The sequence below is a fragment of the Onychostoma macrolepis genome, chromosome 07 (assembly GCF_012432095.1).
Source record: "Onychostoma macrolepis isolate SWU-2019 chromosome 07, ASM1243209v1, whole genome shotgun sequence".
NCBI lineage: Eukaryota > Metazoa > Chordata > Actinopteri > Cypriniformes > Cyprinidae > Onychostoma > Onychostoma macrolepis.
In genome coordinates, this window is record NC_081161.1 from 13,027,862 (window position 1) to 13,049,323 (window position 21,462).

The 21,462-nt window shown below is 38.2% G+C and overlaps 1 protein-coding gene across 3 annotated transcripts in view; it reads right to left on the reverse strand.

The window, feature by feature from the left end:
• LOC131543604 (collagen alpha-1(XXV) chain) overlaps positions 1 to 21,462 on the reverse strand; it is a 471,411-nt gene that overhangs the window by 179,519 nt on the left and 270,430 nt on the right. For all 3 annotated transcript variants that reach the window (XM_058781122.1, XM_058781121.1, XM_058781120.1), the window contains one exon: positions 20,681 to 20,707. In XM_058781122.1, coding sequence (XP_058637105.1) covers positions 20,681 to 20,707 — 27 coding nt within the window. The remainder of the gene's footprint in view (positions 1 to 20,680; positions 20,708 to 21,462) is intronic.

The following is a 21,462-nucleotide window of genomic DNA, read 5'->3' on the forward strand; positions in this document are numbered from 1 at the left end:
ATGGCTAGATATGCTTCAGTTGTATGTGTAAATCAACAAGATTTATCATCCTATGGTTAAGGAGATGGACAATCGTCCTAAAAAGAAATACTGACTTAGTCAAACGCTCTCAAGCATGTGTTCTCAAAATGTGAACAGCATCATCCATAATCCTGATCTTAGTAAAATGTCAGTCACAATAGATCAAGAAAGGTTTTTCTGTATTCTGTATGCATCATGACCCTTTTCTTAAATTATGTATACACTTTCTGAGTAACTAGACCTCTAGGAATTTACAACTGTGCCCCCATAGATCTTTGGATATTGGATATTATCTTTGGGTCTGTATAGGGGAAAGCATGGAAATAAGGTTTATTCTATATCTACTCTATGTCTATGGGAGTACATACTACTACTACTACTACTACAAATAATAATAATAAACAGTTGAAACAAGCTCGACTGATACATCTCTTTAATTTAATGCTGGATGGTGAAAAAATCCACATTCTGATGCATTAGAAAAAGTATTAGAAAGACACGAAACCATGGTACTCGTGCAAAAATTAATAATTAAATAAATATATAAAATTGAATGAAGATTTTGGGAAAAGGTTTGAAAACTAGCTTACATGTGCTGAATGATGTCATTTATCGATTTATTTTGTAATATCATTTTTTTGGCCCCATATTTACTAGGAATGAATTGAATCTTTGTAAAAATAAGAAAAGTAATAAATAAATCAATGAAAATAATATAGCTCTATGAGACTTGTGAACCCTTAAAACTTAAAAGTATTACCACTATTAATAAGCACTAAGCAGTCTTAACAACAAAAGCATATTGTATATAGGTTTTAACAATGTAGGTATTTTCTACCCCGCTGGACATCATTTTCATTTAGCTTGTTCTGTGTTTTTTAAGATCAATTAAATATTCTCAGGAGAGCCATTGATCCGCAGAAGATGCTCCTCACATGTGCTGCTTAATTCAAGCGTGTAATCCAAAGAATGAGCGTCGTGGTGACATGTCTGTAGTTGACTTAAACAAACATTTTAAATGAGTCTCCCCCGTTATGGGGGAGAGGGTTGGTGTCTGCTAAAGTCATAAACTCTCTCTTCAAAGACCAGCATCCAAGCAGATACATCGACATATGGTCCGTCTATGTATATTTCAGAGTAGACAACCAATAGTATATCTATTCAGTGAATGCTATGTTTCACCCTGCTGATAAAGGTCGGTTCAGAAAAGTGTGATATACAACAATAAGCGCCGAACTAGATCACAGGCTCACCCTAGTAATAATCTAAGATATGGACACTTTTTATTTAGCCTTTTAAGCTGGAATATGTACAAGTACAAGTCTCCTTTAAAAGGTTCAACTAAGTTTTGAACACGTACTGTTGAATAAAAATCATAATTTAGGTTAAATTTGCAAGTTAAAAAATAAAAGATGTTATTTAAAACTTTTAAGATTTCATTTAAAGTCATTTAATTTTGAAAGATCTTATTTAAACTCTTAAGATTATGCTTTAATAATAATAATAATAATAATAATAATAATAATAATAATAATAATAACAATAATAATAATAATACATTTTTAAGATGTCTTCGTTCACTCTGGAAAAAAGAAAAAAAAAAGAAAAAAGGATAACATCTCAGGTCATCTGGTCAGTAACTCGACTCTCACCCTCCCTTGTCTCCCAGTTTCACATTGGAGATTATGTCAAAGAGGAGTTGCGAGTTTTGTTTTTATTTAATAATGTATATAACTTAAACTTTATTTTATTTTATTTATTTTATTTTTTACTTCATTTTGGAAATCTTTAATTCCCAGTATGGACATCATTGTTCACAGAAAAAATGTAAGACATTTTATTGTCACCTAGCCTGGCTATTGTAAATGTTTATTTCTACATAGTATGTTACATATAATCACATTTTATTTATTGACATCTTTAAAAGACGAGAATGATGTGTTTTATAAGTTCAATGAACTTAAATAAATGCTGAATATGTGTTTAAAATGTATGATGAATGATTTGCTTTAGTAACATGTTTGTTACTATGATATATAATTATCTGGGAGTTTTGGAGTTGAAGAAGTTTTGACATTTGTGTTTTTTCAGTATCTTAAAACATATTAATGGCCAAAGTCTGATTATACTGTATTCAGCACAAACTGGGCTACATTAATATGCCAGCAGGATGAACACACACGTTCTTGAAATGTTTATGTATGCGCTTACTTGTTTATATGATTTATCAGAACACAAATTTGTATAGTGACATGGGTTCTACACTGATATAACAATGTAGATGTGGTTTATGATTAAATTTCTTGAGTCGTCATAATTCAGATTGCTTAAAACAATATTTAATTTAAAAATGCAAACATATTATGTTTTATAAGCTCAGTGAACTTAAGTAATTGTGATTAAAATGTATGATAAATGATTTGCTTTAGTAACGTGTTTGTTACTATGATGTGTTTTATAAGTTCAATAAACTTGAATGTTGAATACTTGATTAAAATGAATGATGAATGATTTGCTTTAGTAACATGGAAGTAACATGCTGTCATATAATTATATATTTCCATATTCTTTAAAATAGAAATAAGTCTCTCTTTAGCTTGAAATGTTTGTGTGTGATTGTTTATATGATTTATCAGTACACAAATTTAAATAATGATGTGGGTATTACTCTGATATAACAATGTGGTTTATGATGAAATTTCTTGAGTCCTCATAATTAAGATAGCTTGCAAACAATATTTTATTAAAAATGGTTGTATGCAGAATTTTGGTAGGCGTACAGTAAAAAATAATTTTGTCTATGGAGTGTAGTAATACTCCAAATGATTGTACCCACGAGCATAACGTTTTAAATTAAATAATTAAAAAAAAAATTAATTAGCTTTTTTAAATTAAAAGTTACTAAATGATGTTTATGAATAGCCTATGACTCGGGACGACTGAATACGCACGCGTGCGTGTGAGAGAGAGAGAGAAAGAGAGAGAGAGAGAGAGAGGATAGCAACATGTGTAAAACCCCATAAAATTGATAAATTGTGACTGCTTGTTCCTGTTTAAGCTTACCGCTAAATTGTTCGTGAGCATGTCTAATTAGAAATATTTATTTTGTCGCGGCTAGAACTGAAACAGATGTACAGACGCCTAGAACTGTTATTTAAACAAACTTCCGGAATTAGATACGTTATCAAAACGAGCATCTGATCGACTTTGCATGTTTCATCACACCATGTGCGGTGGGATACAATTTTGGAGAGGATGAATAAAATAAGAACCTTTTAAACAATCGTTTGATGCGAAATAAGTTAAAATATAAGGACTTCAGACATATAGGTATACTCGCGCTTGCGGGGAGAGAGAGAGAAAGATACAGCATTAAAGTTTAAACACAACTGTTTTTTTGTTTTTTTTGTAATCAGTTCATTTGAGACCCACTGGAATACCGTGAAGACGTGTATTCTCTGCTACCCCCTGAAGAATGTAAGACAATTTATATGTTTTTATAATTTTATTCGTATTTATCCCTTCTCATCGGTAGCCTATTTTATTTCAATTACTTTTATACAACCAACAGAATATATGTGTGTCTTAAAACTGTTCTGTTAAAAATTTTATTTATTCTGATTTTGTCCTTAAATCCAATATCTTTTTCTCACACCTCCCATAGAGAGAGGGAGAGAGAGCACGTGCCTCGGAACGCAACCTGATACACGCGCCGCAGATGGGAGGGGCACTCGCTCCCCACAGATGTTTCCATGAGAAAGATTCAAAACGGGCCATAATATCTTCAAAAACATTACTTGACAACTCATTTATGGTTTTTCCACCACCGGACACATACAACCAACATAGCTCATCCCAGATGACGGCGGAGTTTCACACTCGACCGATTTCTGCATCCGAAACTTGTTATGAGATCAAAGGCCACATATGGATATTATTAATATTATTATGAGGTCACAAAGGTCAAAGCAATTAATCAAACTTGACACATGCTGGCGGCTATCACTACTGCTAGGTTTAAAACAAAGAAAAGTGCACTTTTAGATAAACAAGGCAACATAATGCACTTGTGTCTTGTGGAGGTAGAAAAACAAAGTTCTTTAACCCTCTGGGGTTGACAAACACGTATACGCGTTTTGAGGCAGATTTTCCTGATAAGGCCGAAATGAGCTTGAATTTCTCTGCCATTTTTGATCATACAGATAAGAGCAATACACCATTCGAATCTGTAAACGGTCTACTTTTATTTGTATACACTCATAATAACAACTAAACTTTGTGCTTTTGAAGAATAAAGAAAACAAACAGGGTGCGCTCTCTGTCTTCTCCGTCTCCGCGAACTGCTTTTTGAAACACGTCACTAAAATGAACTGTAACTCAGCAAATATTTCACACAGAGACATGAGAAATATATCTATAGAAAGCTTGACATGTCTACTGTTAAATGAAGCAAGTCTTACCCAAAACAAATATTCTGTGATAAAGTAATCCGTATGAAACCAAGGACATGTCCAGTTTCTCCGTCTGGTCTCATTATCTCTAATTAGGTCACGCCCACGCACTGCTCGCGCTATTATTATTCCAAATCTCCACGCGAGCCACGCGGCATGTAAACGCCCACACCACCGTAAACAAAGCAGCAACGCGTTCATCTCGGATACTTTTCAGTTTTGGAAGAACACACTGTAAGGAATAAGCCTTGTATTTACCTCAGAAACGCGCTGAGAGGAAAAAGAGTTGTATTTACCCCCAGAAGACGCGCTGAGAGGAAAAAGCTTTGTTTACCTCACAAACAGAACGCGAGCGCAGCTGGAGCCGGCAGAGGAGGAGATACTTTATACCGAGTAAGTAATGTTTCTTATTGGCATTCGATAATGTGTTGTTGTGACAAAGTTGAACGCATTTACTGGTGAACATTTCCCAAACTATAACTCCAGAATAAAATGTGTGAAACCGAGTGCACGACGTGAGGATAGTTATATGTTTTTTAAACAATGATATAAAAGTAATGTCTAAGAAAGTTTAGACCAGTCTTTACTGTGAAGTAGCCTACTCTGTTTGCAAATACCTGCTCAAACATGTTTATAATAAGCTTAACAATAATAATTTAGTTTCTCAGTTATAAAATGTTGTTTTTGTATTGTATGATAATACATGCAAAGCATGTGTGCATCTATGTTATAAAATCACGTGGGCAATATTGGTGATTGCTAATGTAATAATATAGTTGCTCCTGATAAGCCTATCAACATGCTCATTAATTTATGTATTAATTTTAGTGTGTGTGTGTGTGTGGGGGTGCTTTATTTATTTTGAATAGCAACAATATGTAGGCCTATATATTATTAATAAATATAATGTACTGTTTTTGCTGTACTTTGGATCAAATAAATGCAGGCTTGGTGAGCTGAAGACACTTCTTATAAAAAAAAACAAAAAAACATTACAAATCTTAGTGTTTAAATAATTTGACTGGTAGTGTATGTATTGTCACCATGTTTGCTTTGTCTTTGTCCGTTCATTGTGTTGCTCACGTCTGTTTTGTGTTTTCTCATGCAGTTTCTGCTGTCTCCCGTTTTCCTGGGTTCCAGTTTCCTGCCACTGTTTTGGATATTTTGGATATTGCACCCACGATGTCTTGACTCTTCTGTTGTTTATTTGTTTATTTGTTCCTAATAAACTGTTTAACTGCACTCGCAAGTGAATCTCAAGTTATTTTATGTGATAGTTACATCTATACACATTTCTTTTTTCCTCACATTCTTTCTTGTAACTCTTCTCTCTCAGTCACATACCTGACTCAATGGCTCATTATGGAGCTCATTATGCGGACCTTTGTCTTCTCAGGTGTGAGTCACAGGATAGTTCACGCCCTCTCGCTTAGACCCTTTCCACTCAAAAAGTGACTTAGAAAATTTTAAATCAATATATTGTTTTCTCTGAATGAGTTAGATTATTTTCAGATCATTTTGAAGCAAATATTCTAGGCTACAAGATCCAGTTCTCAAACGTCTTGTGAACAAATGTTCTGTATGTGTTTTATGGCCTTATTTCAGTTACTTTAAAATTTTAGTTTTTGTCTAACCACGCATAAACGTTGTTTTCTCAAAAACACAATCATGTACATACATGCTGCTCACATATTATTGTAGCCCAGTTTGTGCTGAATTCAGTGTTTTTAGACTTTAACCATTAAAATGTTTATAAGCAACTGAAAAAAGCACAAATGTCAGGGCATGTCAAAACTTCTCCGGGGCCCCAAAACACCCTCAGACCCCAGAGGGTTAAGACCTGCGGGACTGTTTGTAATAAAGATTTACAGGTGCATCTCAATAAATTAGAATGTCGTGGAAAAGTTAATTTATTTCAGTAATTCAACTCAAATTGTGAAACTCGTGTATTAAATAAATTCAATGCACACAGACTGAAGTAGTTTAAGTCTTTGGTTCTTTTAATTGTGATGATTTTGGCTCACATTTAACAAAAACCCGCCAAATCTCAACGAATTAGAATACTTCATAAGACCAATAAAAAAAAACATTTTTAGTGAATTGTTGGCCTTCTGGAAAGTATGTTCATTTACTGTATATGTACTCAATACTTGGTAGGGGCTCCTTTTGCTTTAATTACTGCCTCAATTTCGTTGTGGCATGGAGGTGATCAGTTTGTGGCACTGCTGAGGTGGTATGGAAGCACAGGTTGCTTTGATAGCAGCCTTCAGGTCATCTGCATTGTTGGGTCTGGTGTCTCTCATCTTCCTCTTGACAATACCCCATAGATTCTCTATGGAGTTCAGGTCTGGTGAGTTTGCTGGCCAGTCAAGCACACCAACACCATGGTCATTGAACCAGCTTTTGGTACCTTTGGCAGAGTAGGCAGGTGCCAAGTCCTGCTGGAAAATGAAATCAGCATCTCCATAAATCTTGTCAGCAAAAGGAAGCATGAAGTGCTCTAAAATTTCCTGGTAGATGGCTGCGTTGACTGTGGACTTCAGAAAACACAGTGGACCAACACCAGCAGATGACATGGCAGCCCAAATTTCACACTGAAACTTCACACTGGACTTCAAGCAACATGGATTCTGTGCCTCTCCACTCTTCCTCCAGACTCTGGGACCTTGATTTCCAAATGAAAAATTTGGAAAATTTACTTTCATCTGTAAAGAGGACTTTGGACCACTGAGCAACAGTCCAGTTCTTTTTCTCCACAGCCCAGGTAAGACGCTTCTGACGTTGTCTCTGGTTCAGAAGTGGCTTGGTAGCCCTTTTCCTGAAGACGTCTGAGCGTGGTGACTCTTGATGCACTAATTCCAGCTTCAGTCCACTCCTTGTGAAGCTTTCACAAGTGTTTGAATCAGCTTTGCTTGACAGTATTCTCAAGCGTGCAGTCATCCCTGTTGCTTGTGCACCTTTTCCTACCCAAATTCTTCCTTCCAGTCAACTTTGCATTTGATATGCTTTGATACAGCATCTGTAAGTCAAGTCAAGTCAAGTTGACCTTTATTGTCATTCCGCTACATGCATACAGGGGCATACAGTGGAACGAAATGTCGTGCCTCACAGGACCACGGTGCTACATAAATACAGGCATACAGCAATGAAGTAAAACAATATAAACCTATACACAACTATCCTACTGATAGATTTGACTATAAATATACTATATATGAAAAATGTTTTACCTATACATAAACTAAAAAAACAAGCAATACAAACTATACGAGTGCTTCAGATAAATACTGTACATGTGCGAAGAGAAACATTGTGAGTCAGCAGCTGGCTGGCGAACAGTGCAGGATGATTTGTAGTGCATGAGCATGTAAACATACATATATTACTGAGTCTTTTGTGGGATTTGTATACACACAGCAGTGTGTGTGAAAAGTGTCAAGTGCACATTGAGGAGGAGAGTGTGCTACTACAGGTGGTTTGTACAGGCCCACTCACCTGTGTGTAGCACACTTCAATTGCACAAAAAAAGCTCCATAATTTTCAGATGGTCCATGTTTCAGGAGGTAGGGGGTTTGTATGGGGTTTCAGAGAGGGGCGGGGTGATTTGAGTTCAGGGCTCTCACAGCCTGGGGGAAAAAGCTGTTGAGCAGTCTGGCAGAGCGGGCTCTGATGCTCCGGTACCGTCTTCCTGATGGTAGGAGCTGGAAGAGACTGTGGGAGGGATGTGTGGAGTCCTTCACGATACTGTTGGCTTTGCTGGAGCATCGTGTGAGGAAAATGTCCAGGATGGAGGGGAGAGGGGCACCGATGATCTTTGCAGCTGTGTTCACTGTCCACTGGAGGGTCTTGCAGTCTGCTGCGGTACAGTTCCCGTACCAGACAGTGATGCAGCTGGTCAGCACACTCTCAATGGTGCCCCTGTAGAAAGTGGTGAGGATGGGTGGAGGGAGACTTGCTCTTTTCAGCCGGCGGAGAAAGTGTAGGCGCTGTTGTGCCTTCTTGGAGAGTGACCTGGTGTTGGTGGTCCAGGTGAGATCCTCTGTGATGTGCACCCCCAGGAATTTAGTGCTGCTGACTGTCTCCACAGGCGAGCTGTCGATGGTCAGTGGGGGGTGGTCAACAGAGTTCCTTCTGAGGTCCATCACAACCTCCTTTGTCTTACTCACATTGAGGGACAGGTTGTTAGAGCCACACCATTTCGCCAGCTGTGCCACTTCCTCTCTGTAGTGCGTTTCATCGTTGTTGCTGATGAGACCTACCACTGTTGTGTCATCAGCAAACTTGATGATGTGGTTGGAGCTGGACTTGGCAGTGCAGTCATGGGTCAGCAGCGTGAAGAGCAGCGGGCTAAGCACACAGCCTTGTGGGGCACCTGTGCTCAATGTGGTAGTGCTCGAGGTGTTGTGGCCGACACGGACTGACTGAGGTCTTCCGGTTAGAAAGTCCAGAATCCAATTACAGAGGGAATTGTTAAGGCCCAGCAGGTTTAGTTTGTTGATGAGCTGTTGTGGGATTATTGTGTTGAATGCTGAGCTGAAGTCAATGAACAGCATTCTAACGTAAGAGTCTTTGTTTTCTAGGTGGGTAAGAGCCAGGTGGAGGGTGGAGGAGATTGCATCGTCTGTAGAGCGGTTTGGACGGTATGCAAACTGGAGCGGGTCGAGTGTGTTGGGGAGGCTGGTTTTGATGTTGTGCATGACTAACCTCTCAAAGCACTTCATTATGATTGGAGTCAGTGCTATGGGACGGTAGTCATTTAGACTGGACACAGGTGATTTCTTTGGTACAGGTATGATTGTTGTGGATTTTAGACATGTGGGGACGACTGCCTGGCTCAGCGAGGTGTTGAAGATATCTGTTAGGACATCTGTCAGCTGTTCAGCACAGTCTTTCAGTACACGGCCAGGTATGTTGTCGGGACCCGCAGCCTTGCGTGGGTTGATCCTAGATAGGGTCTTCCTTACGTCGGCTGGAGACAGACAGAGCGCCTGGTCGTTTGGAGGTGTGGGCAGTTTTTGTGCAGGTGTGCCATTCTGCAATTCAAACCGTGAATAAAAGTGGTTGAGTGTGTCTGGGAGGGATGTGTCGTCATCACAGGCCTGTGGCGGGGGCTTGTAGTCTGTGATGGTCTGAATGGCTTGCCACAGACTCCGTGTGTCTCTGCTGTCTGTGAAGTGATTGTTGATTTTTTGAGCATATGACCGTTTTCCATTTTTGATGCTGCGGGACAGATTGGCTCTTGCTGTTTTGAGGGCTGCTTTATCTCCTGATCTGAAAGCTTCATCTCTGGTCTTTAGCAGCCCACGAACCTCTGCTGTCATCCATGGCTTCTGGTTGGCGCGTGTGGTGATGGTCTTGGTGACTGTCACATCATCAGTGCACTTTTTGATGTAAGCAGTCACAGTTTCAGTGTACTCCTGCAGGTCTGTGTGGTTGTTGTAGGTGGCCGCCTCTTTAAACATGTTCCAGTCTGTGTCCTGGAAGCAGTCCTGCAGTGCTGAGGTAGTGTTTTCTGGCCATACCGTGATCTGTTTTTGAACCGGTTTGGCAAGTTTGAGAAGTGGTCTGTATGCTGGGATTAGCATAACAGAGATGTGGTCCAGTACCGAGGTGGGGGCGGGGTTCGGCTTTGTATCGTTCTTTTCTGTTGTGTAAACAAAGTCCAGTGTGTTTTTTCCCCTTGTTGCAAAGTTCACATGTTGGTAGAACTTTGGCAAAACTGTCTTTAAGTTTGCGTGGTTGAAATCACCGGCTATGATGAAAAAGCCGTCAGGGTTGTTTGTTTGTTGTTCGCTGATGGCGCTGTACAGTTCACGAAGCGCGTCTTTAGCGTTTGCACACGGGGGAATGTAAACCGTGACAATAACAATGGCCGTGAACTCCCGCGGCAGATAGAACGGTCGACACTTCACAAACATAAACTCCACCAGTGATGAACAATGTTTTGATACTAACGCAACATTGTTACACCATTCTTTGTTGATATACACACACAAGCCACCGCCGCGAGTCTTACCAGACAGTGATGAATCTCTGTAGCAGGTTAGCCCGTGCAGCTGAATGGCGGAGTCCGGGATGTTGTCGTTTAGCCATGTTTCAGTGTAAACAGACACACAACAATCCCTTGCCTCATGCTGTGTAGATCGACTGAGTTGAATTAAGTCCAGTTTGTTTTCCAGAGAGCGGAAGTTTGAGAGCATGAGTGTTGGAAGAGCCGGTCTTGTGGGGTTAGCCCTTAGCCTGGCTCGTATACCTCCGCGCTTACGTCCTATCTCACACCGCTTGCGACGCCGCCTTGTGCGGGTAGCGTCAGTAGGCGAGGCCGCGGTCTCGAGGTCCGGCTCCAGCAGTAAACAAAGGCCTCGTAGCTTCTCAGTAGCCGCGGCGAGTTTGTGTTTGTATGTGTTGTCGATATCCAAAAGGCTTTGGCGATCATAGATGTATCCCGGAGTGATCTCCCGATGAATTAGCGGTAAATTGACATTGTTTGGAGACGAACAGACGACATTAAAAGACATAAAAGCACCGTCTTTGGGACCCGGAGAAGCCGCTGCGTCTGAGCACGCCGCCATCTTGGATGATATCCAACAGTACACAAACACACACAGCCACACCTTTCAGTAATGACCCTCTGTGACTTACCCTCTTTGTGGAAGGCGTCAATGATCGTCTTCTGGATCATTGCCAAGTCAGCAGTCTTCTCCATTATTGTGGTTTCAAAGAACAAGAGATACCCGGAATTTATACTGTAGGGATGGTCATTAATTGAAGCTCAAATGTAAATATTCTAATATTTTGAGATACTGATTTTTGACTTTCATGAGCTGTAAGCTCTAATCATCAAAAATAAAACAAAAAAAACTTTTGAAATGTTTTACTTTACATATAATGAATCTAAAATATATGAAAGTTTAACTTTTTGAAATAACTTACAAGAAAAACTTTTCCACGACATTCTAATTTACTGAGATGCACCTGTAAATGTAAAAGGCACAAGAGCCGACTGTTTCTGACAGTGGTAAGTTTTAATTTAAAATATAGGCTATATGCTGTGTTTAAATGTGTTTCCACTTGCTTGAGCAACTTAATATACAAATCTAGAAGCCAAATGCATTGAATAGGGTAGACTGAGTACAGTAGAGACACTTTCTGCTTTTTTCATCACTACACAAAAACTAGATGCTGAAATGAAGTGATTTTTCACATGATATTTCTTTTGCCTGTGTACTAAATTATCATAAATTGATAATAACCATAAGTAGTTCATATTTTCCACAATTAGCTCATAAACATGAGGTGCATTTTTGTCTCCCCATATGGTGTACAACTGAAACAGTAGCATGGTACAGTTGAGACACCCATTCTTAATGCTCTAAAGCTGGCTAACCATTTATAGCAAATGCAATAAATTACAAAATTACAGTTTTAAATAATTACAGTTTAAAAATGTATTTATTTATTTGCTTTATTTAATTCAGATTCAGTTAAACAAAACAGGAACAAATATTTAACACTACAAAAATATATGGCAAACAGTATAAATGTAAACATAACAGTAAAAATAAAATTATACATACCCATATATTATTTAATGCTACCTCTAAACCTATGCATCACTCGGATCTTTCTGCATTTTTACATTTTCAATCATTCTGTATGATTTATGAGATTGTTTCATCATGGGGACCTAAAAAAAATATTCCCATAAGGTGAATTTACCTGGATTATCTCTCTGCCTTGCCCTGTTGGATATTCTTCGCCGATCAAAGACCCACGCTTGCCCTAGGGTTACTCTTTGTCTTTCCTGTGTTGTACCTGTTTGCCATTGCATGAACCTTGCTTGTTTTGTGACCACGTCCCTGAATAAAAGGCTTGCAAATGGATCCGCACGCCTCTCGTCTCGTCGGCTCCGTAACAGTATATGAACCTAACATTTTAATATGCAGGGGAAACTCCTGACATTAAACAAATAACTGTTTACATGCTTAGGACGTTTGCATAAGAAGAATGTACAGGGATACTTCAGATATGAAAACGCTGACTTGTTAGGTGATGTTTTCTCATTAAAATAGTACGATTTCCTATTAATTCAATAGAATGTATGTGAATAATAGGGAATACAAATATGGTGGCGCAGTGGCTTCACATTAATGATGTCATGAGCAATCCAACTCCCTATTATACTTTAGATCTGAGATCTGCTAGTGAGCGACGCCTTGTGGTACCATCACAAAGAGGCTCAAAATCACTCTCCAGAACATTCTCGTTCACCATTCCTGGCTGGTGGAATGATCTTCCCACCCATATTTGGAGTGCTGGATCCCTATCAATCTTCAAGCAACAGCTGAAAACTCATCTCTTTCGACACTACTTGACTTCACCCTACACATAAAAAAAAAATTTTTTTTTAAAACTTTATTCCTTCCCTTGCTAGCTTGTACTTATTTAAATATTGCCTGAGACTTGGTGTTACAAGCACTTCGTTTGTCGGATTGCCTCTTCAAGATGAATCGCTTTATGTATTCCCCAATTGTAAGTCGCTTTGGATAAAAGTGTCTGCAAAATGACTAAATGTAAATGTAGATCAGTGGTCTCACCACAGTATTGGGTGTTCAGTTGGGCAGAAATTCTTACTCAGGGTGGCAGCGTTGGTATTGAAATTCCCAGTGCATCAACGCCATGATGTAGCGTTGTGTTCCATTCGAAAGAATAGACGCAATTTGTTGCAATGCCACTTTTTGAGCATGCCTGTGTGTCTTTCTTCAGACAATTAGGACTTGGGTATTCTGTGACGTAGGTGTTCAGACACCAGCTCATGCAGAAGCATTCCCATAACATCAATGCAATGATGCTGTTTCTCGTTACTTTCTCAGGGGAAAAAAAGACCCATAATATAATTGACTAAGCAGTAGAAGAAAGCACCTTTGGCACATAATCTGAAATAGGGTGCAATAAGACCTTAAACAGGCCAGAGGTGAAGTTCAAACAGGACGATGGTTCACCAATGGACACCAATGGTTCAAATGTGGAGCCTGATAACCCTTCCAGGTCAAAGGAAGGAACACTCGCAAGACAAACAGGACTCAGCCGTAGGACTCAAGCATAAAACAGGAAACTAATGTATGTCTCCCCAATGATGTGCCATCAATAAACACATGCTTCTAGGTGCAGCCTGAACAGACATGGATTGACAAATGAGCAGGAGATAATGTGGCCAACATCATGCAAGAATCCTATTGCATCCCCGCAAAAAACTGTCTTTTGCTTAGGGAAAAGCAAACCCCTCTGACAGTTCAATCTGAACCCTAGACACCCCAGATGGGTAAGGATAACATCTCAATGTGGAACCACCAAATTCTCAGACTGTGCTAAAATCAGCTAGCTGTGAGGTAATTCAGCACACGGATGCCCTGGAGTCATGTATCCTGAAGAAGTGAAACCCGGAGAAGTGATGATGACAGCGTGCAAAGGCCACATGCTTCATCATCGGCTTCCACAGTTGCTTCGGCAAACACTCATCAAGCTTGAGGCCAGGTGTCAGCTACTAATACAGTGTCAAGTGAACCTACAAAAGGGAACTGAGTTATTCTTTGCTAATTAACACTAAACGCAACATGTACATATTACATAACCATCGTTCTGATGGAGGAAATGGAGATGTTATAGCGTGACAAATTTAGGGGTCAATTTGGGAGCCCCAATCATCTCTGAGTTTAAGAGAAAATGCCAATGAAAATTGGCTAGTGGATTTTGCATCCAGCTATCACTGTATGATCTGAATAAAAGGCAGAAACTTTTGGAAACGTGCAGACATTAAACACACAATATATGGTTTATTTGTGTTTTCCAAATCATCTCCAGGTAATAAATAAATTATATGAACAATGCAGTGGTAATTGACGTAGCAATTATTACAGTATATAAACTATTCTGCCTTACGTTATAAAAAATGTTTGTAGTATAGTAACCAATCATTATTATCGTCCAGCAGTGTATCTGATTTCTTAGCCAATTAAAAGCAAGAAATAAGAGAAAAATTAAAGTTTACATACAGTTAGGTCCATATATATTTGGATACTGGCACAATTTTTATTATTTTAGCTGTTGACCAAAACATATTCAAGTTACAGTTATATAAAATGAACTTATAGTGCAATTTGAGGGTATTCTCATCACAATTGGAGGAAAGGTTAAGGAATTACAGCTCTTTAATATGTTCCTCCCCCTTTTTTAAGGGACCATAAGTAATTGGACAGATGATGCAAGATGTTGTAATGTAATGATGTAATTCCTGTTATACAGAATTTTAGAGTAAACAGTAGGGATGCAACAATATAGTTAGCCCACGGTTCAATAAATACCTCGGTTTTTTTAACCGATTTAGAGCTTTGAACACATGTAACAATGTTTGTCTGTGTTATTAAAACCACCTTGGGTTTTTTAATAATTAAATATATTTATAATCCATTGTTAATCGACATAGCCTTTATTACAGTGTAGAATATATTTCTGCATCATTCTATGATAAGAAGCCACATCAGATCAGGAAGGAAATTATTTTAAACATTTGTCTGATGTTGTGGAGTAAAAGCATGTTATAATTTTCTTTTTTGTTTGACAACAGGATTAGAAAGTCATTACAAGGGCAGTTTACGCTCGGCTTGTGTTGATTTTCAGACACATGTCCTACCTCATCTCAGTGCGCAGATTCATGGACACACATACAGAGCCAGCTTGGAGAGAAATAAAATGCACGAAAATTATTTAAAAGCAAAACGGAGAAAAAAAAAAAAACTCTCTAATTGATTGAACTCCATTTTTATCTGTTGCTTGTTTTGAATACTGCGTGTGGACTGAAGCATCACCAGATTTTTGCATAGTTAAGAGTGACAAATTGTACCAGTGTACTTTGAGGACAAAATGTCCTCTCCATGGTAAAGAAAAACCCTTTCGCAACATCCAGTGAAGGGTTTCACAACTCTCCAGGAGGTAGGCGTGTCACTGTCAACGTCTACAATCAAGAGAAGACTTCACGAGAGCATATACAGAGGGTTCACCACAAGGTGCAGACAAGGCTAGATTAGACTTTACATTTACATTTAGTCATTTAGCAGACACTTTTATCCAAAGCGACTTACAAATGAGGGCAATGAAAGCAATCAAACTCAACAAAAGAGCAATGATACACAAGTGCTATAACAAGTCTCAGTTACATTAACGCAGTACATGTAGCAAGGTTTTTTTTAAATTATGTAATAAATAAAAAGAAAACAGATAGAATAGTAAAAGAATAGAGCAGGCTAGTGTTAGATGCCTTTTTTGCTTTTGTTAATTGTATAATAAATAAAAAGAAAACAAATAGATAGAATACAAAAAAGATTAGAGAAGCTAGTGTTGTTTTTATTTTTTTCATCTTTGCCAAAAAACATCTAAAAAAGCCAGACCACTTCTGGAAAATAATTCTATGGACGGCTGAACTTAAGATCAGCCTGTACCAGAATGGCAGGAAGAAAAGAATATGGAGAAGTCTTGGAACAGCTCATCAGCTTCCAGTGGCACTGGGTTACTGGTGTTTAGTGATGATGTGTCTGAGGACAGAAGCAGCCGGAAGTATTCTGAATGTATAGGGATATACCAGCCTGGTCTCACAAAATTCTGTGTAATGACCATGGACTCTTAACCCCCGAATCTGTGGTGACAGAAGTGATACCAATGTAAGTCAGTGACAGGCATCAGCCGTGGTCCATGCACGGATTCACTGGTTCAACACCAGCACTGCATCAGACCACGTAAAAAGAGTGACTCCGATGCAGTTATATTTTGTATATAAATGTATACTTTCACTGGAGTACATAACCCCACCCCTACCCTAAACCTACCCACTTCTGAACAATATAAAACACACACAGGCAAATATAAATGCAGTCACAGGTATTTATTGCAAAGCAGTATAATGGCAATGTTGTTATCCAATATATAATTTAATTATGACGATAAAATTCCCAGTATCGCGTCGGCATATTGATGCTAAGGGTTTCCTATTTAAAGTGTTGAACCAGTGGATCCATGCGTGGTTCACGGCTGATGCCTGTAACTGACTTACATTGGTATCACTTCTGTGAGCCCATCATGGAATTTTCGGCGATTCCGTGATGCCACCACAGATTCGGGGGTTAAGAGTCTGTGGTCATTACATGGAATTCTGTGAGATCAGATTGGATATACTCTCTGCCCAGATTCAGACAAATGGAACCAAGTTGATTAGCGTCGCTTCATAGTACAAATGGACATACAGCAAAAGCAACCCAGGAGTTTTTGAAGGTAAAAAAAGTGGAATATATAATAATACTGCAGTATGAAGTCCAAAATACGATATTTATTGCGATATTTTTAAAAAAGATAGACCAATGAAGAATTGGAAAAACAAATGAAAATTTTGTACATTTTAAAGTTAAATTATTCTATCTAATGCACTTTGAGAGTTCAAAATTAAGAGCTCCAACCCATGATCTCAACTAAGAAAACCTGACTTACCTGAACACTAAAGAGGACTCAAACCTCTTTTTATTTGTGGTATACTGTCTCAGACTAAATTACAATCACACTGGTGTTTTAGGAAGCCAAACAAATTAGAATATAATAATAATAATAATAATAACAACAACATCAACAACAATGACAGTAATAGCCACATATGTTAAAACAATTGCACTGTAAAATAAATGAAAATGAATATTTCATAGGTATATTATTTTTTCTTTACATTACAGTAGGGAAATTACAATACTTATTTCTTCATTTCTACACTTGAAAGAGATATTTTGAATTTGGACTGCATTTAAACCTATAGCTGTCAGCAAAATTAATACTGCACTTTTAAGCTTTTATTGTGACGGAATCGGTAGTAGAGCTTTTATTTTGAAGGAAAACTCCAGCTTCAGTGCCTCACTAAAAATCTAGTGAAATGCTGTAATCATTTGCCACGAAAATAAAGCATAACTGCTGGCCATTGCGTTCCTAAACACACAGCATGTGCAATGAACGAGTTCACTGCATTCACTGTGAATGGAACCGTTCTGAGGTGTGGAAAACACCGGATCACGAGCTGATTGGTTTAAAATGTGTGTGCAGTGCAGACTGACTTGATGATGGGATTAAGCCATGTTGTGCTTTTGGTTTTAGTTAGTTTGACAGATACTGTACCAAAGCATAATGGCCAAAAACACAAACTTTAAAGTCCTTTTATGTTAGAATAAGAGGTTTAAATATATTATAAAAACTACACTTTTTGCCCGGAAAACCTATCGTTTCATATCGTCATGTGACCACGATAATATCGAGACAGTTTTGCTATTGCGATATCACGATATTGATAATATCGTTACATCCCTAATATATATATATACAGTGAGGAAAATAAGTATTTGAACACCCTGCTATTTTGCAAGTTCTCCCACTTAGAAATCATGGAGGGGTCTGAAATTGTCATCGTAGGTGCATGTCCACTGTGAGAGACATAATCTAAAAAAAAAAATCCAGAAATCACAATGTATGATTTTTTAACTATTTATTTGTATGATACAGCTGCAAATAAGTATTTGAACACCTGTCTATCAGCTAGAATTCTGACCCTCAAAGACCTGTTAGTCTGCCTTTAAAATGTCCACCTCCACTCCATTTATTATCCTAAATTAGATGCACCTGTTTGAGGTCGTTAGCTGCATAAAGACACCTGTCCACCCCATACAATCAGTAAGAATCCAACTACTAACATGGCCAAGACCAAAGAGCTGTCCAAAGACACTAGAGACAAAATTGTACACCTCCACAAGGCTGGAAAGGGCTACGGGGAAATTGCCAAGCAGCTTGGTGAAAAAAGGTCCACTGTTGGAGCAATCATTAGAAAATGGAAGAAGCTAAACATGACTGTCAATCTCCCTCGGACTGGGGCTCCATGCAAGATCTCACCTCGTGGGGTCTCAATGATCCTAAGAAAGGTGAGAAATCAGCCCAGAACTACACGGGAGGAGCTGGTCAATGACCTGAAAAGAGCTGGGACCACCGTTTCCAAGGTTACTGTTGGTAATACACTAAGACGTCATGGTTTGAAATCATGCATGGCACGGAAGGTTCCCCTGCTTAAACCAGCACATGTCCAGGCCCAACTTAAGTTTGCCAATGACCATTTGGATGATCCAGAGGAGTCATGGGAGAAAGTCATGTGGTCAGATGAGACCAAAATAGAACTTTTTGGTCATAATTCCACTAAACATGTTTGGAGGAAGAAGAATGATGAGTACCATCCCAAGAACACCATCCCTACTGTGAGGCATGGGGGTGGTAGCATCATGCTTTGGGGGTGTTTTTCTGCACATGGGACAGGGCGACTGCACTGTATTAAGGAGAGGATGACCGGGGCCATGTATTGCAAGATTTTGGGGAACAACCTCCTTCCCTCAGTTAGAGCATTGAAGATGGGTCGAGGCTGGGTCTTCCAACATGACAATGACCAAGCACACAGCCAGGATAACCAAGGAGTGGCTCTGTAAGAAGCATATCAAGGTTCTGGTGTGGCCTAGCCAGTCTCCAGACCTAAACCCAATAGAGAATCTTTGGAGGGAGCTCAAACTCCGTGTTTCTCAGCGACAGGCCAGAAACCTGACTGATCTAGAGAAGATCTGTGTGGAGGAGTGGGCCAAAATCCCTCCTGCAGTGTGCGCAAACCTGGTGAAAAACTACAGGAAACGTTTGACCTCTGTAATTGCAAACAAAGGCTACAGTACCAAATATTAACATTGATTTTCTCAGGTGTTCAAATACTTATTTGCAGCTGTATCATACAAATAAATAGTTAAAAAAATCATACATTGTGATTTCTGGATTTTTTTTTTTAGATTATGTCTCTCACAGTGGACATGCACCTACGATGACAATTTCAGACCCCTCCATGATTTCTAAGTGGGAGAACTTGCAAAATAGCAGGGTGTTCAAATACTTATTTTCCTCACTGTATATAGGGTGCGATTTGTGAAAAAAAAAAAAAACAGAGGTGGGGGGCATGTGTGCTTTTGAAAACTTTTTCACTCCAGGGTAAGGTTATAGCCTAACCTAACGTTAGTGTAATCTGTTAGCAACGTACATCATAAATCTGTCTTTTTAGGCAAGTAAACGGGTGTCACGTCATGAAATGTTTTTAATACGACGGAAACTGTATTTAACGTGATCACAATTTAATAAAAACATTGTAAATTAGGCCTATTAATTTTAATGATTTCATTTCCTTGGTGATTCTAACAACGAATAAATTATATAGAGAAAGCGAGCAAAGAACAGCAAGGTTTTTGAAACTCCGAATCAGTTAAACCATTGCGTTGCAAAATGATTCACTGTTTCGAAGCACTCCAATCGGATCACGTTTTGAGAATCATTTGAATGTATGTACAGTGGTGGCCAAAATTATTAGAACACTAATTTTCACCAGCTAAAAAATGGTTATAAGTCAGTTATTTCTATCTTTTGCTGTAGTAGGAAATATCAGTTTACATTTCCAAACATTAATTTTGCCATTAATTTTTAATAATTTTTGTTTGCACAAGGAGTCTGACAACAGCCAGTGCTCCACAAAGAGATCTGATCTCATCATCATCCAGTCTGTCTGGAACGTGCAAGAAACCTTCATCCACCATTGGATAACTTCCTTGGACCAATTGAGTGAGCCTTACAGAGAGAAGCTGTGTTTCAACTAGCTAAAGAGCAATCATTGAAACTTAGCACACATGCAAGAATAATGGAATGAGATATTTAGGTGATTTATTTCATAATCTGCCAAATATAGCTAAATGCATTGTTAATCATCCTGTCAATTAATCAAGTTGTCAAGCAACTGAGCTGAAAATAATTACGTTCTTTGAACTATCTCTTAGTCTAGCATACTCATATGTCACTGTATTGTCAGAGTATGTTAGGACCTTGATTCTACTACAAAACCTTCATCTTTATTGAGTTTCAAGAATTGCAGGCAGACTGCTGGTACTGAACATTTAAAATGGCTCCTTGAGGTGTTTATAGTTTGGCCTTTCGAAGCCTTTTTTTACACACACCATTAAGAAACCCATGCATCTCAAACATGCTGCCTGCAAGGCCATAAGGGAGATATATCACATTCATTCACTCATCAGAACAGGACATGCAAGAAAAAAAAAACATACCCTTGGTCCCTGGTCGCCTTGATCCCCCTATAAAAAAGAGAACGAAAAAAAATAGAATAAGAGAATATCATTTTTTAATATTGTACACAAATACAAGCAATGAAAGGAGTAATTTAAAACACACTGGCGATATCCACATTCTCAAAAATTCATTGTAGTTGAGAGTAAAATCACTTATGATACAAATTGTCGAGGTCAGGAAGAGTGAGTGTGCACACTGAAAACAATGTTTATTATCTTAACAGAAAACAAATGTGAATATGTTATATTAATTGTTACAATACCTTACCATAAAAATTTTACAACGAAACATATAACATTTACCAGGACAAAAAAAAAAAAAAAGTATTTTTAACAGTAAAGGAATATAAGTCCTGTTGTGACGTTTCATTTTAATAATTTATTTATATAATAACATTTATTTTTGTTTATATAATTTGCGTTACATAAAGTACATAAAGGTGTTTGTTAATTTTAATGTTATTTAGTTAATGTTTATTGAATCATTTTAAGATAATACTAGTTAATGAAATAAGGCACCAAAATACTATCCCATAATGCATGACATATTTTTGTAATTGCCAACCATACAACATTTTATTCTTACCATTAACAAGATTTTTTTAATGTTAAATTAACACGATTAAAAAAGAAAAAAAAGAAACAAGCTTGTTCTCCTTTTCTTTCCCCCCAAATGTTATCAAAAGAGGATACACTCAGCCCTCTACCTGAGGAATGTCAATGTTTCAAATGCAATATTTCTGCTCATTGGTCAATTACAA